Source organism: Phoca vitulina, unplaced genomic scaffold, assembly GCF_004348235.1.
Source record: "Phoca vitulina isolate PV1807 unplaced genomic scaffold, GSC_HSeal_1.0 scaffold97, whole genome shotgun sequence".
NCBI lineage: Eukaryota > Metazoa > Chordata > Mammalia > Carnivora > Phocidae > Phoca > Phoca vitulina.
Genome location: NW_022589800.1, coordinates 1,704,425 through 1,718,388, shown reverse-complemented (window position 1 = coordinate 1,718,388; position 13,964 = coordinate 1,704,425). Strand labels below are relative to the sequence as shown.

The window sequence follows — 13,964 nt, the reverse complement described above, 5'->3', positions numbered from 1 at the left end:
TGGTCCTGCTGGTGTCCCCTGCGTCCGGCGCCTCTGGGGGTGGCCGTGTGCCTTGCCATGCCCCCTCCCAAGGGCATCCCTGTATGGAGACCACAGAACTCTCCAAGGGAGAGAAGGGTGTTTAGCCCCCTTTGGGGTCCTGGCCGGGTGCTTGCTTTCCAGTGTGTTTGGGGAGGGGTAGTCTGACTGCTCCCCGTGGCCCATCGCCAGGCAGTGCTGGAGAAGGTTAAAATGAAGGCAGAGGCTCCACCAGCCCCAGTGCAGGACAGACCCTCCCCAGGGACCACTGTCTAAGCCGCTCACGTTGAACCTGAAACTGGAGTTGGCATCCTGGGAAGAAAGGGGGTGAAGATCTGCGTAAGGCGCCCACCTTTTGTGTCTTGGCTTCCCTATTCTGGCTCCATGCACCCCTACCTAAATGCAAAAGAGCTTCTTGGTGAGATTGGAGTTGAAACATGCCATGCTCTCTTGGAGTGAAATAGTGTCACCTAACCAGCTCCTGAGACTCCATGACTCACCCCTCCCAAAGTCCCGGCTGTTTCCCCACCCGAGAGAGTAAAATGCAGGGAAACATCGGAGATGGTGCAGAAGCCGGGTGGGGGGTGCGGCAGAAGAGCAGAGGTGTTGGCTCAGGGCCCTGCGTCTGCAGAGTCCATGCTTTCGCTCGCCAGCCAGAGAGAAGTAGAGGACCCCACCCCAGTAAGGGACTGTGCATGTCGCTGAGATGCCAGCCAGTGCAGCCGTTCCAGAACCTTTATGTCCCCCAACAGAAATATGAATAGAGATTACCCCATAGGCAACCGTCCCATTTTAAAACATGTTGCCCCATTGTCCCCCAGAGCCTGCTTTAACTCGTCAGGCCGGTACTGTGCTGGGTATGGAAAATGCATTCATTGCGCCCATAGGTGGCTAGACGAACACCCAATCGCTCCCCGAAGGAGCTTCATTATGCAGCCTTGAAAGCTGCCCCCCAGCCCCTCCCGTCCTCGCACGGAAACACCCAGACACCTGCCTACCACCTAGCGCTCAGATATGTGCATGCAACGTACAACACACAGCCACACACATAGACTGGGGCGCACACGGGCGGGGCGCTGGGGCCATCAGCCACCCGCGGATCAAGCCCAGGCACCACTCACACCCCCTCCCACAAATGTCGCCCTGGAGCCAGCTTTCCCTGGATCCAGTTCAAGGGGGTGGAGACTCAGTGAGAGTCATCAACTGCCCCTTCCCTCCGCCTTCCCAGCAGGTCTCTTATCTCTGTCTCACAAGTCACCCCTGGCCCCTCTTCCTTCCTGGTGCTCGAAGACTCCGTCCTTGCTGGAAAACCCCCTGGCTTCTCAGCCCCCCTTTCCACCTTTGGGAAAATACCCACTATCTGCTGGCCGCCTTTTTCCTTTCCCGAGCACAGGTCCCCACCAATGGAATCCAACCTCAAAACAGGAAGCCCCGGGCTAGTGCCCCTTCTGCTCCTGAGGCTTAGGCAGGCCATGGGCGTGGGACGGAGTCTTCCTGAATGCCCAGCTCCCCCCACCGCCTATCCCATGGCCCTGCCCAGAACTGATGGCCTTCATTAGCCCCTGGCACTTATCTTGGAGCCGCAGCTGCCCATAGGACGTTCCCAGCCCTTCTCTCTGCCTGCCCCGAGTCCAGCAGCGCCATGGGGAACTGTCTGCAGCACCAGGTGAGTGTGGGGCCAGGCCCATAGTCCCCCATGTCTTTGCCTCACCACCTCTTTCGGTCTGCCCGGGGGCCTTTGCACCTCTTCTCTTCTCCGCTCCTCTCTTACCCTTCCCTCTGTTTCCTTTTTCTCCTTCTTACTCTGGTCTCCTGGGTCCCCCATCCATCCGGGTCCCTAGCGCCCTGGCCCTGACCTTGTCCGGCTCTTGCTGCCTGTCCGGTCCCCTCCCCTGCTCTTCTGCCCAGGTTCCCAGGCTCCCTGTTCCATCCTCTCCCACTGTCCCCCTGTGTCCCCTCCTCCAGGCTAGCCTCCCCTCCGCCTCCCCCTCCCGCCCCCTCATTCCCAGGGACTCTTCAGTGGGGTAAACAGATGATCTGACTGCCTGTCCCCTCTGGGGCTGTCCTCCAGGTGGCGGATGAGGACTCTACTAAGTTCCCCTTTGGAGACGATATTTGGGACGAGTTTAATGATTCCTATGACCTGAACTATAACTACAGCAATGTGGACGCAGCTGCCCCCTGCCGCTCGTGCAGCCTGCTGGACGGCTCCTCGTTGCCCTTCTTCATCCTCACCAGCGTCCTGGGCATCCTTGCCGGCGGGGCGGTCCTCTTCGCGCTCCTCAGACCTCTCTCCCACTGGCAGGTGTGCCCCGAACGGCCTTTCCTGGTACAGCTGGCCGTGGGCAGCACCCTCTTCAGTACTGCGGTGCCCATCCTGGCACCGGGGCTGAACGGTGTCCAGGGCACAGCGCTGTGCCATCTGGCCCACATGGTCTGGTATGGCTCAGCCTTTGCCCAGGCTATGCTGATAGGCTGCCATGCCTGCCTGGGCCCCAAAATGAGCACAGGTCAGGTCCCCAGCATCACCCTGGGGCTCAGTGTGGGACTCTGGGGAATGGCTATCCTACTGGGGCTGCCAGTCACCCTGGCCACTGACACTTCCCGTGGATTCTGCTCCGTGACATTCAGCAAGAGCCACTGGTTTCTGAAGCTGTCACACGTCATGGCCTGCTTCACCATCTTCACCTTGTTGCCACTGGGTTTGCTAGGAGCCAAGGCACTGATGAAAATACTGGGCAGGTGGCCGTGTCCCTGGGTCAACGTCCTGTGGGCCTGGTTTGTGTTCTGGTGGCCCTATGGGGTGGCTGTGGGCTTCGACTTTCTCGTGAGGTCCAAGACCTTGGTCCTGTCGACATGTCTGGCCCAGCAGGCCCTGGACTTGCTACAGCACCTGGCAGAGGCCGTGGCCATTCTGCACTGCGTGGCCACACCCCTGCTCCTGGCCCTGTCCTACCACCAGACGGCGCGCACCTCCCGGTCCTCCCTGCCCCTCCCGCTCAGACAGCCTTCTCATCTGGACACCGCGGGAGCAAAGTCTTAGCTCTCTTCCCACCTGTCTGCCTGAATTAAAGTCTGCGCTGCTTTTATGAAGCTGATGGTTTCTTATTTTATCCAGGGACATAGAGGAGAGGAAGGAGCATGGAGAGAGAGGCATTTCATGCCAGACCTTCCTGCCAGTGTCTGTTTCTCTAGCCGGCCTGGGGAGAGAGTGAATGATGTACAAACTTCCTCAGGGCGCACAGATGTTCTCTAGAGGTGTGGGGTTACTGCCGTCTCAAAGGGGGTTGGAGAAGAGATGCCAGAGTATGAGGGGAGCAGGACACTTGAAAAACTAGAAGACATGAAGGAGGAAGAGAAGCTGCTCCGGAAAGCAAATGAAACAGGAATAGAAACCGGAGAGAGAAAACAGAAAAAAGAGAAGGACTCAGAGCATGTCTCCCCACCCTGTCTGTCTTGTCCAGCCTTCCTCTCTGCCTTCTATGTCCCTGACACCTGTTGGCTTTGTTTAGAGAGCAGGGAGAGAAGCATCCCGGGGGGCTCCTTTAGTCCAGGGAACATATCAAGATAATTCGAAAAGCCACTTCTTAGGAGTCATCTCCCCGAGGTTCATTCTTCGGCAGGACCTTAATCCCCGTGTGTGTATGAGCGTGCACACTTGTGTGTGTGTGTGTGTGTGTGTGTGTGTGTGCGTGCATCTGTCTCCATCTGTTGGCACCTACGTCCATGCTGGGTGCATGCATGTAATACCACCAGTCCGCGTGTGGGTGCCTCTCCCTCAGTGTCCGACCACACACACCTGTGTGCCCGCCCTGCGCTCTCTCAGACCCTCCCTCCACTTTGCTCCACTCTCCATCCTTGTTTTCAGAATGTGGAATCAGGATTAACGACTCACTCCCTACCCAAATGTGTTTTCTTTCCCCTGGCATCTATGCCAGGTTTTCTCTGTGTGTCTGTGTGAGATGCATACAGGGGACCAAAAATCAAGAAGTCGAGAAGGTTGAGGCACTTCAAGGGGAGGGGCCTGACCTGACTCATCTTCTGCTTAGAATCCCCCAAATTTCCCCTTTGAACCCAGCTATCCCCCTGATGCTCTGGTTGCATAGTCATGGTCCTGGAGGCTTTTTCTCCAAGTTTGGGTAATGGTTGGAAGGACAGTGGATAAGCCCTCTCTGTAGGGGTCGCAACTTCTACTGCCACCAGCAAATTCACCCTCGACCCAAGATGCCACACACCCAGAAATGAGTTTCTCCCTCCAACCCAGTTGAAAGCTGGGGAAACTTGAAGGATACCTTGCATTGTCTGAATCGGGACACAGCCTGTCCTGTTTTGTAAAGACGTGATCTAACCTGGCTTTCCCCTACACCGTTCCTGCTCGCCTCTGGGCTTGGAGACAGCTAGGAGAGTGCAGGAGAGGAGCAGGCACGAGCTAGAACATCCTGGGCAGGCGGCGGAGAGGCTCAGGAATTTTCCTGGGTGGGTGCGTGACAAAGCCTCCAAATCCCCCCCCCCCACCTCCTGTCTCTTAGCAACCATCGGGGGAGCTGCTGATTGGTTCATCCTAAATTGAAAGGCGGGACTTAGGGCCCATGGAGCCGCGGGAGGCATTCTGAGACAGAAAGAAGAGAAGGGAAAATGAAAAAAGAGAGAATTTACAAACCTAATTTATGCTAAGGCCTCCAACCACAGTTCGCAAAGGCGGCACAGGGATTTCTCTCTCATCCTCTTTCCAGAGACTCCTCCTCGGAACCCGCCAGCCCCGCCCCCTCTCCATCCTACCTGACATCCCCCGACCCCCTCTCGGGGCAGCGAGGCTGACCTAGTCCACGGGAAGTGGAGGGTGCTCTCCGTCCTGAAACCTCCAGGGTCAGCCTGATACTAGGGAGGCTGTAGGCAAGCCCCCGGGGCTCTGCACCCCGGCCCCAGCCCCGGCCCGAGCCGGGGCCCCAGCCCCTAGACACAAACCGCGTCTGCAGGGTCTCGCTGGAGAGAAGCCCAGACAGCCCCTATCACATCTCTCACGAAGCCAAGGCCGAGGCAGAAGCTGGTGGCTGATAAGAGGTCCGGGAGGTTCGGGCGGCCTCTCCAGGCTTATCTCCTGCCCATCCCACCCCTGCCCTGCTGTTTTGCCCCAGTCCTTCCCCGCGACCCTTTCCTGCACTGTCTACTGCACAGGGATGCTTCTTCTGTGAGCCTCAACCTGACTTTGGACGTTTCTTCAAGACTTTCCTGGGGTCCTCCCACCCCAAGTTGTCACCCCAAGCCATCTAACCCACCCACCGCATGCCACCGGCCTCCCCCAAACTGGTCTGAACCTGGCATCTTTTCAGCAACCCCTCAGGAACCCAGCTCCTGTTTCCTTAGAACCCTTCAGAATTTCATCTTAGGGTTGGCAGGGACATTCGCTGTGTCTGAGTTAGTGGGCCTCCCGGCTAGAGGAACAATCCTCTCCGAAAGATGAGAGCAGGGAGCAAGCAAGCGTGGGGAGCTCACCTTGCCCTGGGGAAGGTCCATCCACACTGCTTCCAGGGGGGGAGACTTATTTCTTCGGGGAAGACTGATGATCACAGTGATGCCCACAGTTCATTTATTCCAGGCAGGGGTCCCTTCCCAGAGGTTGCAGGAAACAGATACCTGTCCTCACACCCTTTTTCCCACCCCCATGTCTGAACCCCACAGCCCCATCATCACCTTCCCCCAGAGGTGGCCCTCTGAGGAATTCTGATTGAAAACGTCACTGGGATTTCAAACCCAATTCTTCGCCAGCTCTAATTGCCAGGGATTTGCCTGAAAACCGTCGTATGCTATCTAATTATTCTGACAAGAGCAGCCCGCCGTCTGGGCACAAGGAGAATCGCAGCTTTAATTAACAATAATGCACCTTGCAGACGAATGTGACTGTTTAGGTTAATTAACAAGTCCAAGTCCTTCCAAATCGAATCCGCACATCTTCTGGGTGATTTGGGCAGGAGGGATGTGGGGCACGCAGGGGGTGGGGCCAGCTGAGAAATGAGTTCAGCCAAAGTGGGCGTCAGCTTTCATCTCTCCCATGACTACCTGCGGCAGGATCTCCAAAGACCCCCTTGAAAAACTGGTTTAGGGGAACTGGGAGGGGGGCATAGCTGTAGGGGATTTCAGCCATCTCTATGTCACACTTACATTTAGGAAATCTTTCCGACGCAGTTGTATAAACGAGAGGAAGAAGTCTTTGCAATTTTTCAAACGTGTTTAATTCCCCGTCCATGTGTTTGGGAACTGGGTTTCCAGCATGAGAACCCCAACTGCCCCAACACTGCTATGTCTCTCCGCCTTTCCTTGTACCATGTTTTGGGGGCACTTAAAGTTGCCTACTCCCTAAGATTCCCAGATAATGTTCCAAGTCCCAGCCTTGTCCTGCTCAAGGCTTATGGTTTGAACTTTTTTCCTGAGTCTTTCCCTCTATCCTGAAAGAATAATACACTGTCTACAGCTGCAAACTGCCTCTTTCTGAAGGACCTGAGCCTGCTCTTCTCCCTTGAAGTCGGGTATTACTAATGCTTGGGGAAGGGGGAGTCCTAGGTCTCTTGGAAAATCCAGTGAAAGTGATGAAATCTCTCTTTAGGAAAATAGAATATTACACCCACAATTTGGCATTGAGTTCTTCCCCACCGCCCTTGGAGTTAAATTCAACGCAGGAATTTCTGTGATCGGACGGTGGCTTTGTCTCCTCCTTGCTCAGGAAGCTTGAGGCCCAGGGACCTAAAGAACTTTCTGTTCTCTGAATGGGAAAACCCCATTTGTACTCTGGGCTTTGCACTTGACATCTCTTCTGCCTGGAACACTCTTCCCTGTGTAGTTTCCATGCCTGGCTCCTTCTCATCCTCGGGGTCTCAATACAAATATCGCCTCTTCCAAGACTCACCTTTCCTGACATCAAATGAGATGGGGCCCCCGGCCATTCCATGCACCCAGTTATTCTCCGCCAATTCACCTGAGATGTTTCCAGTGTGGTGTGTATCATTTGTCTCCTTTCTTCATTGGTTTGCTGACCAGTTTCCTGTTCATCTGCCCCTCCCCCACCACAACAAAGCAAGTGTCAAGAATGCAGGAGCTTTTACTCTGTTGTGACTGGAACATAGAGCTCAGGAAATAGGTGCTAAATATGTGAATTAATTAATTTCCTATGAATAAAGTGTGGTGTCCCAACCTGGAGGGTTTGCAGGCCCCTGGGACAAGTAAACACAGAATTCCCCCAGAACAAATGTCAGGGCCCAGAGCTCCTCCTCCCAAAGTCCTCCAGGGCATCTCTCCCAGCTATTCAGTCGTTTGGGGGCTGAAAAGACTGGAGGACTGTCAGCACAAGATTTCTGGCCTGGGTGGAGGGAGGTGGGGGGATGGGCTAACTGGGGGATGGGCATTAAACGGGCACTTGTTGCGATGAGCACTCGGTGTTGTACGGAAGCGATGAATCACTGAATTCTACTCCTGAAACCAGTACTACACTCCGTGTTAACTAACTTGAATTTAAATGATGTCTCAGAAGAAAAAAAAATAAAAGATTTCTGGCCGGGGAACCTGTTTTCTGTGTCCACTCTTGGGCAGCTGCTGCCGGGGGGACTCACCACAGTCCCCGAGTCACAGGTGGGAGGAGTGATGCACGCTCTCCTTCGGAACGGTACAGCTCCGGGCATCGGGGGAGAGCTGGAAGGCCTGCCATCCTTCATCTTTACTTGAGGAAAAGTGAGTCCCCGGGGATGCCCCCGAGTTCAAGGAGACGGTCTTCCACTGGCTCAGAATCAAATTTGGAGTCCAGCCACTTCCTCAGATTTGATCACACTCGGGGAGGGAGCCCACACTCTTTGTGGACCTAAGAGACGTTTTGGCCTCCCTGCTGCTTGTTTCTTCTCCTTCCTTCAGTGCCAGCTCAGCTCAGCGCCCCCACTGCCCGTTGCCACCACCCCTTTGAGACCTTGGACCTCTGGCTCCTTTTCTAGCCTTCTGGAGCCCACCCCCACCCACCGCAGCAGTCCATTCTTTACGCAGTTCTGGGCACTTGGTCAGGTTAACCCTTGAAGGCACTTAAGGGTGTGTAACTCATTTCACTTAAAGGATGTATTGGGTGCCTCCTAAGTTCAGGACATTGGGAGAGGTCCCAGAAGACACAGAAAGGACTCAGACACAATTCTAGACATCAGCATCTCCCTGGACCCACTTGGTCCCTTCCTGTCCCCTTCCTTCCTAGGTTCTCAGGACTTCCCAGCTTTCTCCTTAATAACCTTACACATGTTTGGGTCCCAGGACATACAGAAACCCCACAAGGTCCTTGGTCACCTTGATGCTTCAGTCCAGGCTTCTATTTCACACCCAAAGACCATTAGCAAATCACAAAGCCCCTCATCAGCAGGTGGTCCTGCCTCCCCGTGGTGGCCAGGAATGTTCTTTATGTACAGATGCAGAGAAGATAGAAGAATGGAGGGCATTTTCCCCTCCACACTCTTCCAAGGTGGGTGTGGTGGATTATGAAAGTCAGTACAATGAGGGCAATTACCCAGAGAAGAGGGAAAGGGTGTGGAGCTTCGGGGAAGAAAGCGCTTTACAAATCAGTTGGGCCCTGTCTGTCTGTGACCCCCAAGGAAGAGGTGAGGAAGAAGTGGACCGTCTCTGCTAGCAACCTGGAAGCTCCAAAAGCATGCCATGTCTCTCCTCTACGGCCACTCCTTCAGTCTCCAGGATGGGGCTGCTCCCGCCATGTTCTTGGGTGACAAGAGAGCAACCCATGGAAATCTCTGGGAGCACAGAGTTGGAGGGAAGTCCACTGGGATAGCAAGAATTGCAGAAATTAAATACAATTTAATAGAAATTAAGGCAAAACCTGTGTTTTAAAAAATCAATTGCACAAAAACAAGATGGAAGAGACCCGGCTCGACAGAAGTTCTTACCAAAAAACAAACAAACAAACAACTTAGAGGTTTCACTCGGCCACAGGCTACAGATGACTCCGCAGTGTGTGTGGTGGCCAAGAAGCAAATGCAGACTCAAGCTGCAGTAAGAGACAAGGCAGGACGCCCCACCACTCCTTCCCGCCCTGCACAGGCCAGTCTGGGAACCAAGGACTCAGCTCTGGGGACCACACTAACAAATTAGAGCTCTTTAAAGGCGAGTGGCCGAAATGACAGTCCCCCACCCCCGACAGAGGGGCTGAAGGAGCAGGGGAGGCAGGTGGGACCCCAATTCTAGGAAAATGTAGAAAACACACAGCCATCTTCAGGTCGCTGAATGGCTGTCCTGTGAAGGGAGCATTAGAGAAATGTCGGCTGTAGCCTTAGAACTAGGGACATGGATGGCGGAGAAGTAACAGATTGATTTTGGCTGAATGTTAAGAAAGTCTTTCCACAATTGGATTACAGATGACAGGGATGGGCTATGGCATTCTTGTTACTATAAAAAATAGACACATGCTCACAGACACGCACCCGCACGTGCATGCGCACGCACGCACACCGAGCTCTTCGCTGCTCTGTGCTCTTGTTTTACTGCGGTGAACACATCCGAGGATGGCCTCGCTCTTGGGGAGTTTAGAGACAAATGTGAGAGGCAGAGATTAGACACTAAGCACACAGATAACTTGCACGTGCTTTTTAAATGCTCTTACAGGAGAACAGAACTGGCGTCTTGCGAGAGAATAAGAGGGCAGATCTGATTTGAGTTATGAGCTCACAGTTACAGGAAGGACTCAAGCAGAGGCTAAACGGTAGCGAATCATCAGACACAGTGGAGGGATGTCCCATGCACTGGGAGAGCCAGGACTAGTCCAGCAGCTTTTCCCTGAGTTGGCAGTGCATCAGAATCGCCTGGGGAGAGGCTTTCAATAGTCCTTGACTCCATTCAAGATATTCTGAATCAGAATATTTGGGGCCAGAAGACTCTGAAACCCCTGTGATGATATGTTAAATGAAAGAGCTAGACCAAAATGCGTAATTCCTTGATTCTGGTGTCTGGGTCCCACTTGTGATGATTTTAGTCTCTTTGCTTGGATCCTTGAATTAAAGTCCTCTGGTTCAGAGCTAGGATACTCTGGTCTCTTCCAAACCTGGTCTGTAGAACAATGAAGGGATTCCTAGCCAGATACGCCCCTGACCTGAATCTTTCCAAGAGGTGGCTACCATACCAAGCACCAATTGCTGCAAAAAAAACTGTAGCTGGTGCCTGGGGTCCCTCTAGTGGCCAAAAGTGGTCACTTCGGCTCCCCTTCTCTCCAGACCCAGGTTTGGCCGAAATTATTAGCGGATATTGGCTCTAAGAGGACGAAGGGGCACTATGAAGGGAACGCAGAGAAGCCGAAATACGTATTTTAGAAAGCTCTTCACTAGAATCAGCGTTAAGAAATAGAGGTGGTAGAACTAAGGACCTGCTTACCAATTACACCTGCGCTGCCCCTCGTTGCCAAGCCTTGGATGATGTTAATTTAGATACCTTCCCCTAACCAGAATAGACAGCTCTTCAGGATGCGCAGCCACCAGCCAGGGATTCCAAGATCGTCTCTGTTCCCTGGGAAAGAACACAGTGTGTGAAGGCAGGGTGTTTGGACGGCTGGGTCGAGGCGTTCTGAGCTCTGTGACTTAGCTCTCCGGGCTTCAGTTTTCCCACTTGAGAAAGAGCAGGTAATGATGCCAGTCCCACCTCCCTCACAGATCTGACCTGAAGATTAAATGAACTGACAGATGTGGAAGCTGTCAAATGAGTTACAGCTAGGAGGACATACACCACAATTAGTATTAAAGAAGAGTCTGCCTTGCAGGCAACTGGGGAAGCATCCATTGCCTTCTGGGCCGTTCACTGCACCTGCACGTAAACTCCGCCAGAAGGAGCAGGAATGCTGGGTGTCCCCTGCTTACCTCCGTTCCTGTGTCTCCACTTGGCCCAGGGACCAAAAGGCTAACACAATGTGCCCGAGACAGCTTAACAAGAAGCGCCAAGGAAGCGTTCCTTTAAAAGAGAGGCTGGCCCGGCGAGGGCGATAATGGGGCTGTGGCAGGCATTTTCCTGGCATTTGGGCTGGCTTTGGCTGCATTACAGTATTATTTAGGGCACAGCATAAAATGTTCTTCAACTGCCAAAAAGCAGCAATCCCTACCCTCTGCTGTTTATGATACTGAACCTTGCCCCAGGGACCCCAAAATGACCACATTCCAGCTCTTCCTACATGGTCGCCTGTGGTTTCTGTCCCTTGGCACATGGGGTCCTTCGGAGGCTCCTTGCTGTGGGAGGTGGTGCAGTGGGGAGAACCTGTCTGCTCAGCAGATGCTGAGATGCCCCCAGCTCTCTGGCATAGATTAATGGCACATATTCTACACTCTTGCCATTCAAAATATGGGCTATGGATCACAGTATTGGCATGACCTGGGAGCTTGGAGGAAATACGGACTCTCAGGCCCTGCCCCAGACCCGGAGCTGAATCAGAATCTGCACTTTAACAGGATCCTGGTCAATTCATTTGAAAGCTGGAGTGTGAGGGACACCGCACACTTCGGTGATTATTCACCCAGGCTGTCTTCATCCAGAGCCCCTGCCCGCACCCCTCCCCTAGCAGGTGAAGGCCTGGTTCCTGGAACTTTTCCCTTCTCTGGTCTCCTTGCCTTCCAGACTTGACTTCAAAATTCAGGCATTACCATGCACTGGGGGCAGGCCCTGCACATGCTTAGTTCCCATGCTTTACATAAAGTGAGAAAAAAAAAAACCACCACATTCCCGTTCCTTCCCCGGCCCCCTCCGCCCCAAAAGTAGAGACGTTCCTCACATCTTCCCCCATGGGGCACCAGTCGGAGGGCAGGTTGATGGAGAATGCAACCTTCTTGCCTTTCTGTCCTTCCCGTGCTCAGGCTGGGGGGGGTCCCCAGGAAGGGTGATTGTGGGAAACTGTCAGTAGATCAGCGGTGAGGTGAGTGCAAGATCAGGCATGACTGAGCATCTAGGGGTTGCCAAGGAGCTGGCCGTGAGACGCAGGAAGGAAAAGCATCACTCCCTCTAGGTAGCAAAGGGACCACAGAGCATCATGTGGGACCCAGGGTCTCACACCACGCACCACAGACCTGGGGCAGGCAGGCAGCCCCACACGGTCTTCAGCTTCTAGACCCTGAGTCTCGACACCATGTCCTTTACGCAGAGGCCAAGCTTCGTCTGCATTTGGTGGCATAGACCTGACCCCAGCAGGCTGTCCCCGGGCAGCAGGAGGCAGCCTGTGATGGGAGCGTGGGTGGGGGTGGTGGGAAGTCCTCGCAGATTCCTGAAAGGCCTGCTGTTGGACCTCTGCCTCTCATTGGCACACACCACCCCTTGCCCCAGGGTTCCCTTTCAACACAGAATTCCTCTAAGACGGTCCATGAATTAAATAATAGACCATAAGTGCAAGTTCACTTATCAGAAACGTTGCTGCAAGGAGGTCAAAGGTCAAGTTGCTGATAGGAGACAATCAGGCAGCTGAGGTGGATCGGGAACCAAAGGGAAGAAGGAGCAGAGATGGGGGCCCCAAGCTCATCTTTCCCTGCCTCACGGTCGTGCCAAGGAGCAGGTCTGGTTCACAGGGCAAGATGCTGGCACAGATCCACCTTCTGCAGGGCAAGCGGGGGAACTAGGCTTTCCAGCCTCCTGATGGGCCTCTCAGGCTCCAGCCTGGCTCATCCCGAGACCACTCCACCTGCTGCAAGAAAAAGTCTAAAAACACACCAACCAGTCCTCTGGGAGTCACTGGCTTCCCGTCATCCTAGAGGAAATCCAGGCCTAGGCATGGCACGTGCGGCCCTCCCTACCTTCCCCGGAACCTGCCTCCCCGGGCTTGCCAATCACGCCAAGTTCCAGACATGATGTGTGACAAGCTGCTCCCCAAAGTAAGGCCTTCTGTCTTACTTTGTGTCCCTGCGTGGGGCTGTTCCATTGGACTGGAAACCTCTCTACACCCCCCCTTTGTCTGGCCAATGACTACTTGTCCTCCAAGACCTGCCTCAGGTGTCCCCTTACCTGCAGCCATCCTCTGTCCCTGCAGACTGGGGTGGGGAGTTAGATGTACCTGCTCTGTGCTCCCAAAGCATCTTGGGATCATAGTTAGCACCCGGTGTTATTTTACCTCTGTCCTTGGGTGTTGGCCCCCCTAGGTTAGATGTCTGAAGGACAGAATCTATGGTTTCCTTATCTTTCAACCTTGCTAGAACCTTGCCCAGGGCTGGACACAAAGTATACATTTTAAAAGTCTGTTGTATATACTGATGCAGGACAGAGGTTAAGTAGTGAAGGGGAAAAATGGGGCCCTTAAATCAGAAATTATGCGATTTGTCACGTATGAATTGTTAGGAACCAGAAAAATCGAAGATTTGAACCCAGGCCTGTGTTCCAGGATGACTTTCAAGTGTGTTCCTTCCTCTCTCGCATCCAGCTGGTGGTGAGTCATATCAGCGCAGCCCTGTTGCTATATTTTCCATCACAGATCCCAGACATTCAGATCTGAGCTTCTAGGAGGGACCTAGAAGTGAATCGAGCTCAGCCCTCTTGTTCTCCAGCTGGTGGCTGAGCCTCAGGGATGTGGGGGCTTCCCCCATCCTGGTGACACTCCCAGCAAGGCCATAGCGCCATCACAGACTGGGCCAGCTGGGATGGAGGGGCTGGGGATGAGGAAGGGGCCAGAGGACAGAAGGCCCGCTTCTCCAGGCCCAGATCAAGCTGAATCAAGAGAAAGAGATATTTCTTGGACAGGAGCCTCCCCAGGCCACCCCCTCCCCAAAACGCCGGGAGGGGGCAAAGGCAGCCTGCAGAACAGAGGATCTGTTTCTCCAACCACGCCCACGGCCCAGGGGGAGAACTGGACAGAATCCATCCCTTGGAGGCCCCTTCCTTCTGGCCTCACCACAAGGGGCCACAACCAGATGGAGAAAATAGTTAAGAGGGTCGCGCATTTACATATATTTGCATGTGTTTGC

General features: G+C 53.9%; 1 protein-coding gene across 1 annotated transcript; it reads left to right on the top strand.

Annotated features, from left to right (window-relative positions):
* The first annotated feature begins 45 nt into the window (after positions 1 to 45).
* ACKR1 (atypical chemokine receptor 1 (Duffy blood group)) lies at positions 46 to 3,130 on the top strand. The gene is made up of 2 exons (XM_032397173.1): positions 46 to 1,684; positions 2,090 to 3,130. The coding sequence occupies exons 1-2, from the start codon at positions 1,661 to 1,663 to the stop codon at positions 3,059 to 3,061; spliced, it is 996 nt and encodes a 331-aa protein (XP_032253064.1). The 5' UTR covers positions 46 to 1,660; the 3' UTR covers positions 3,062 to 3,130.
* Positions 3,131 to 13,964: the final 10,834 nt, after the last annotated feature.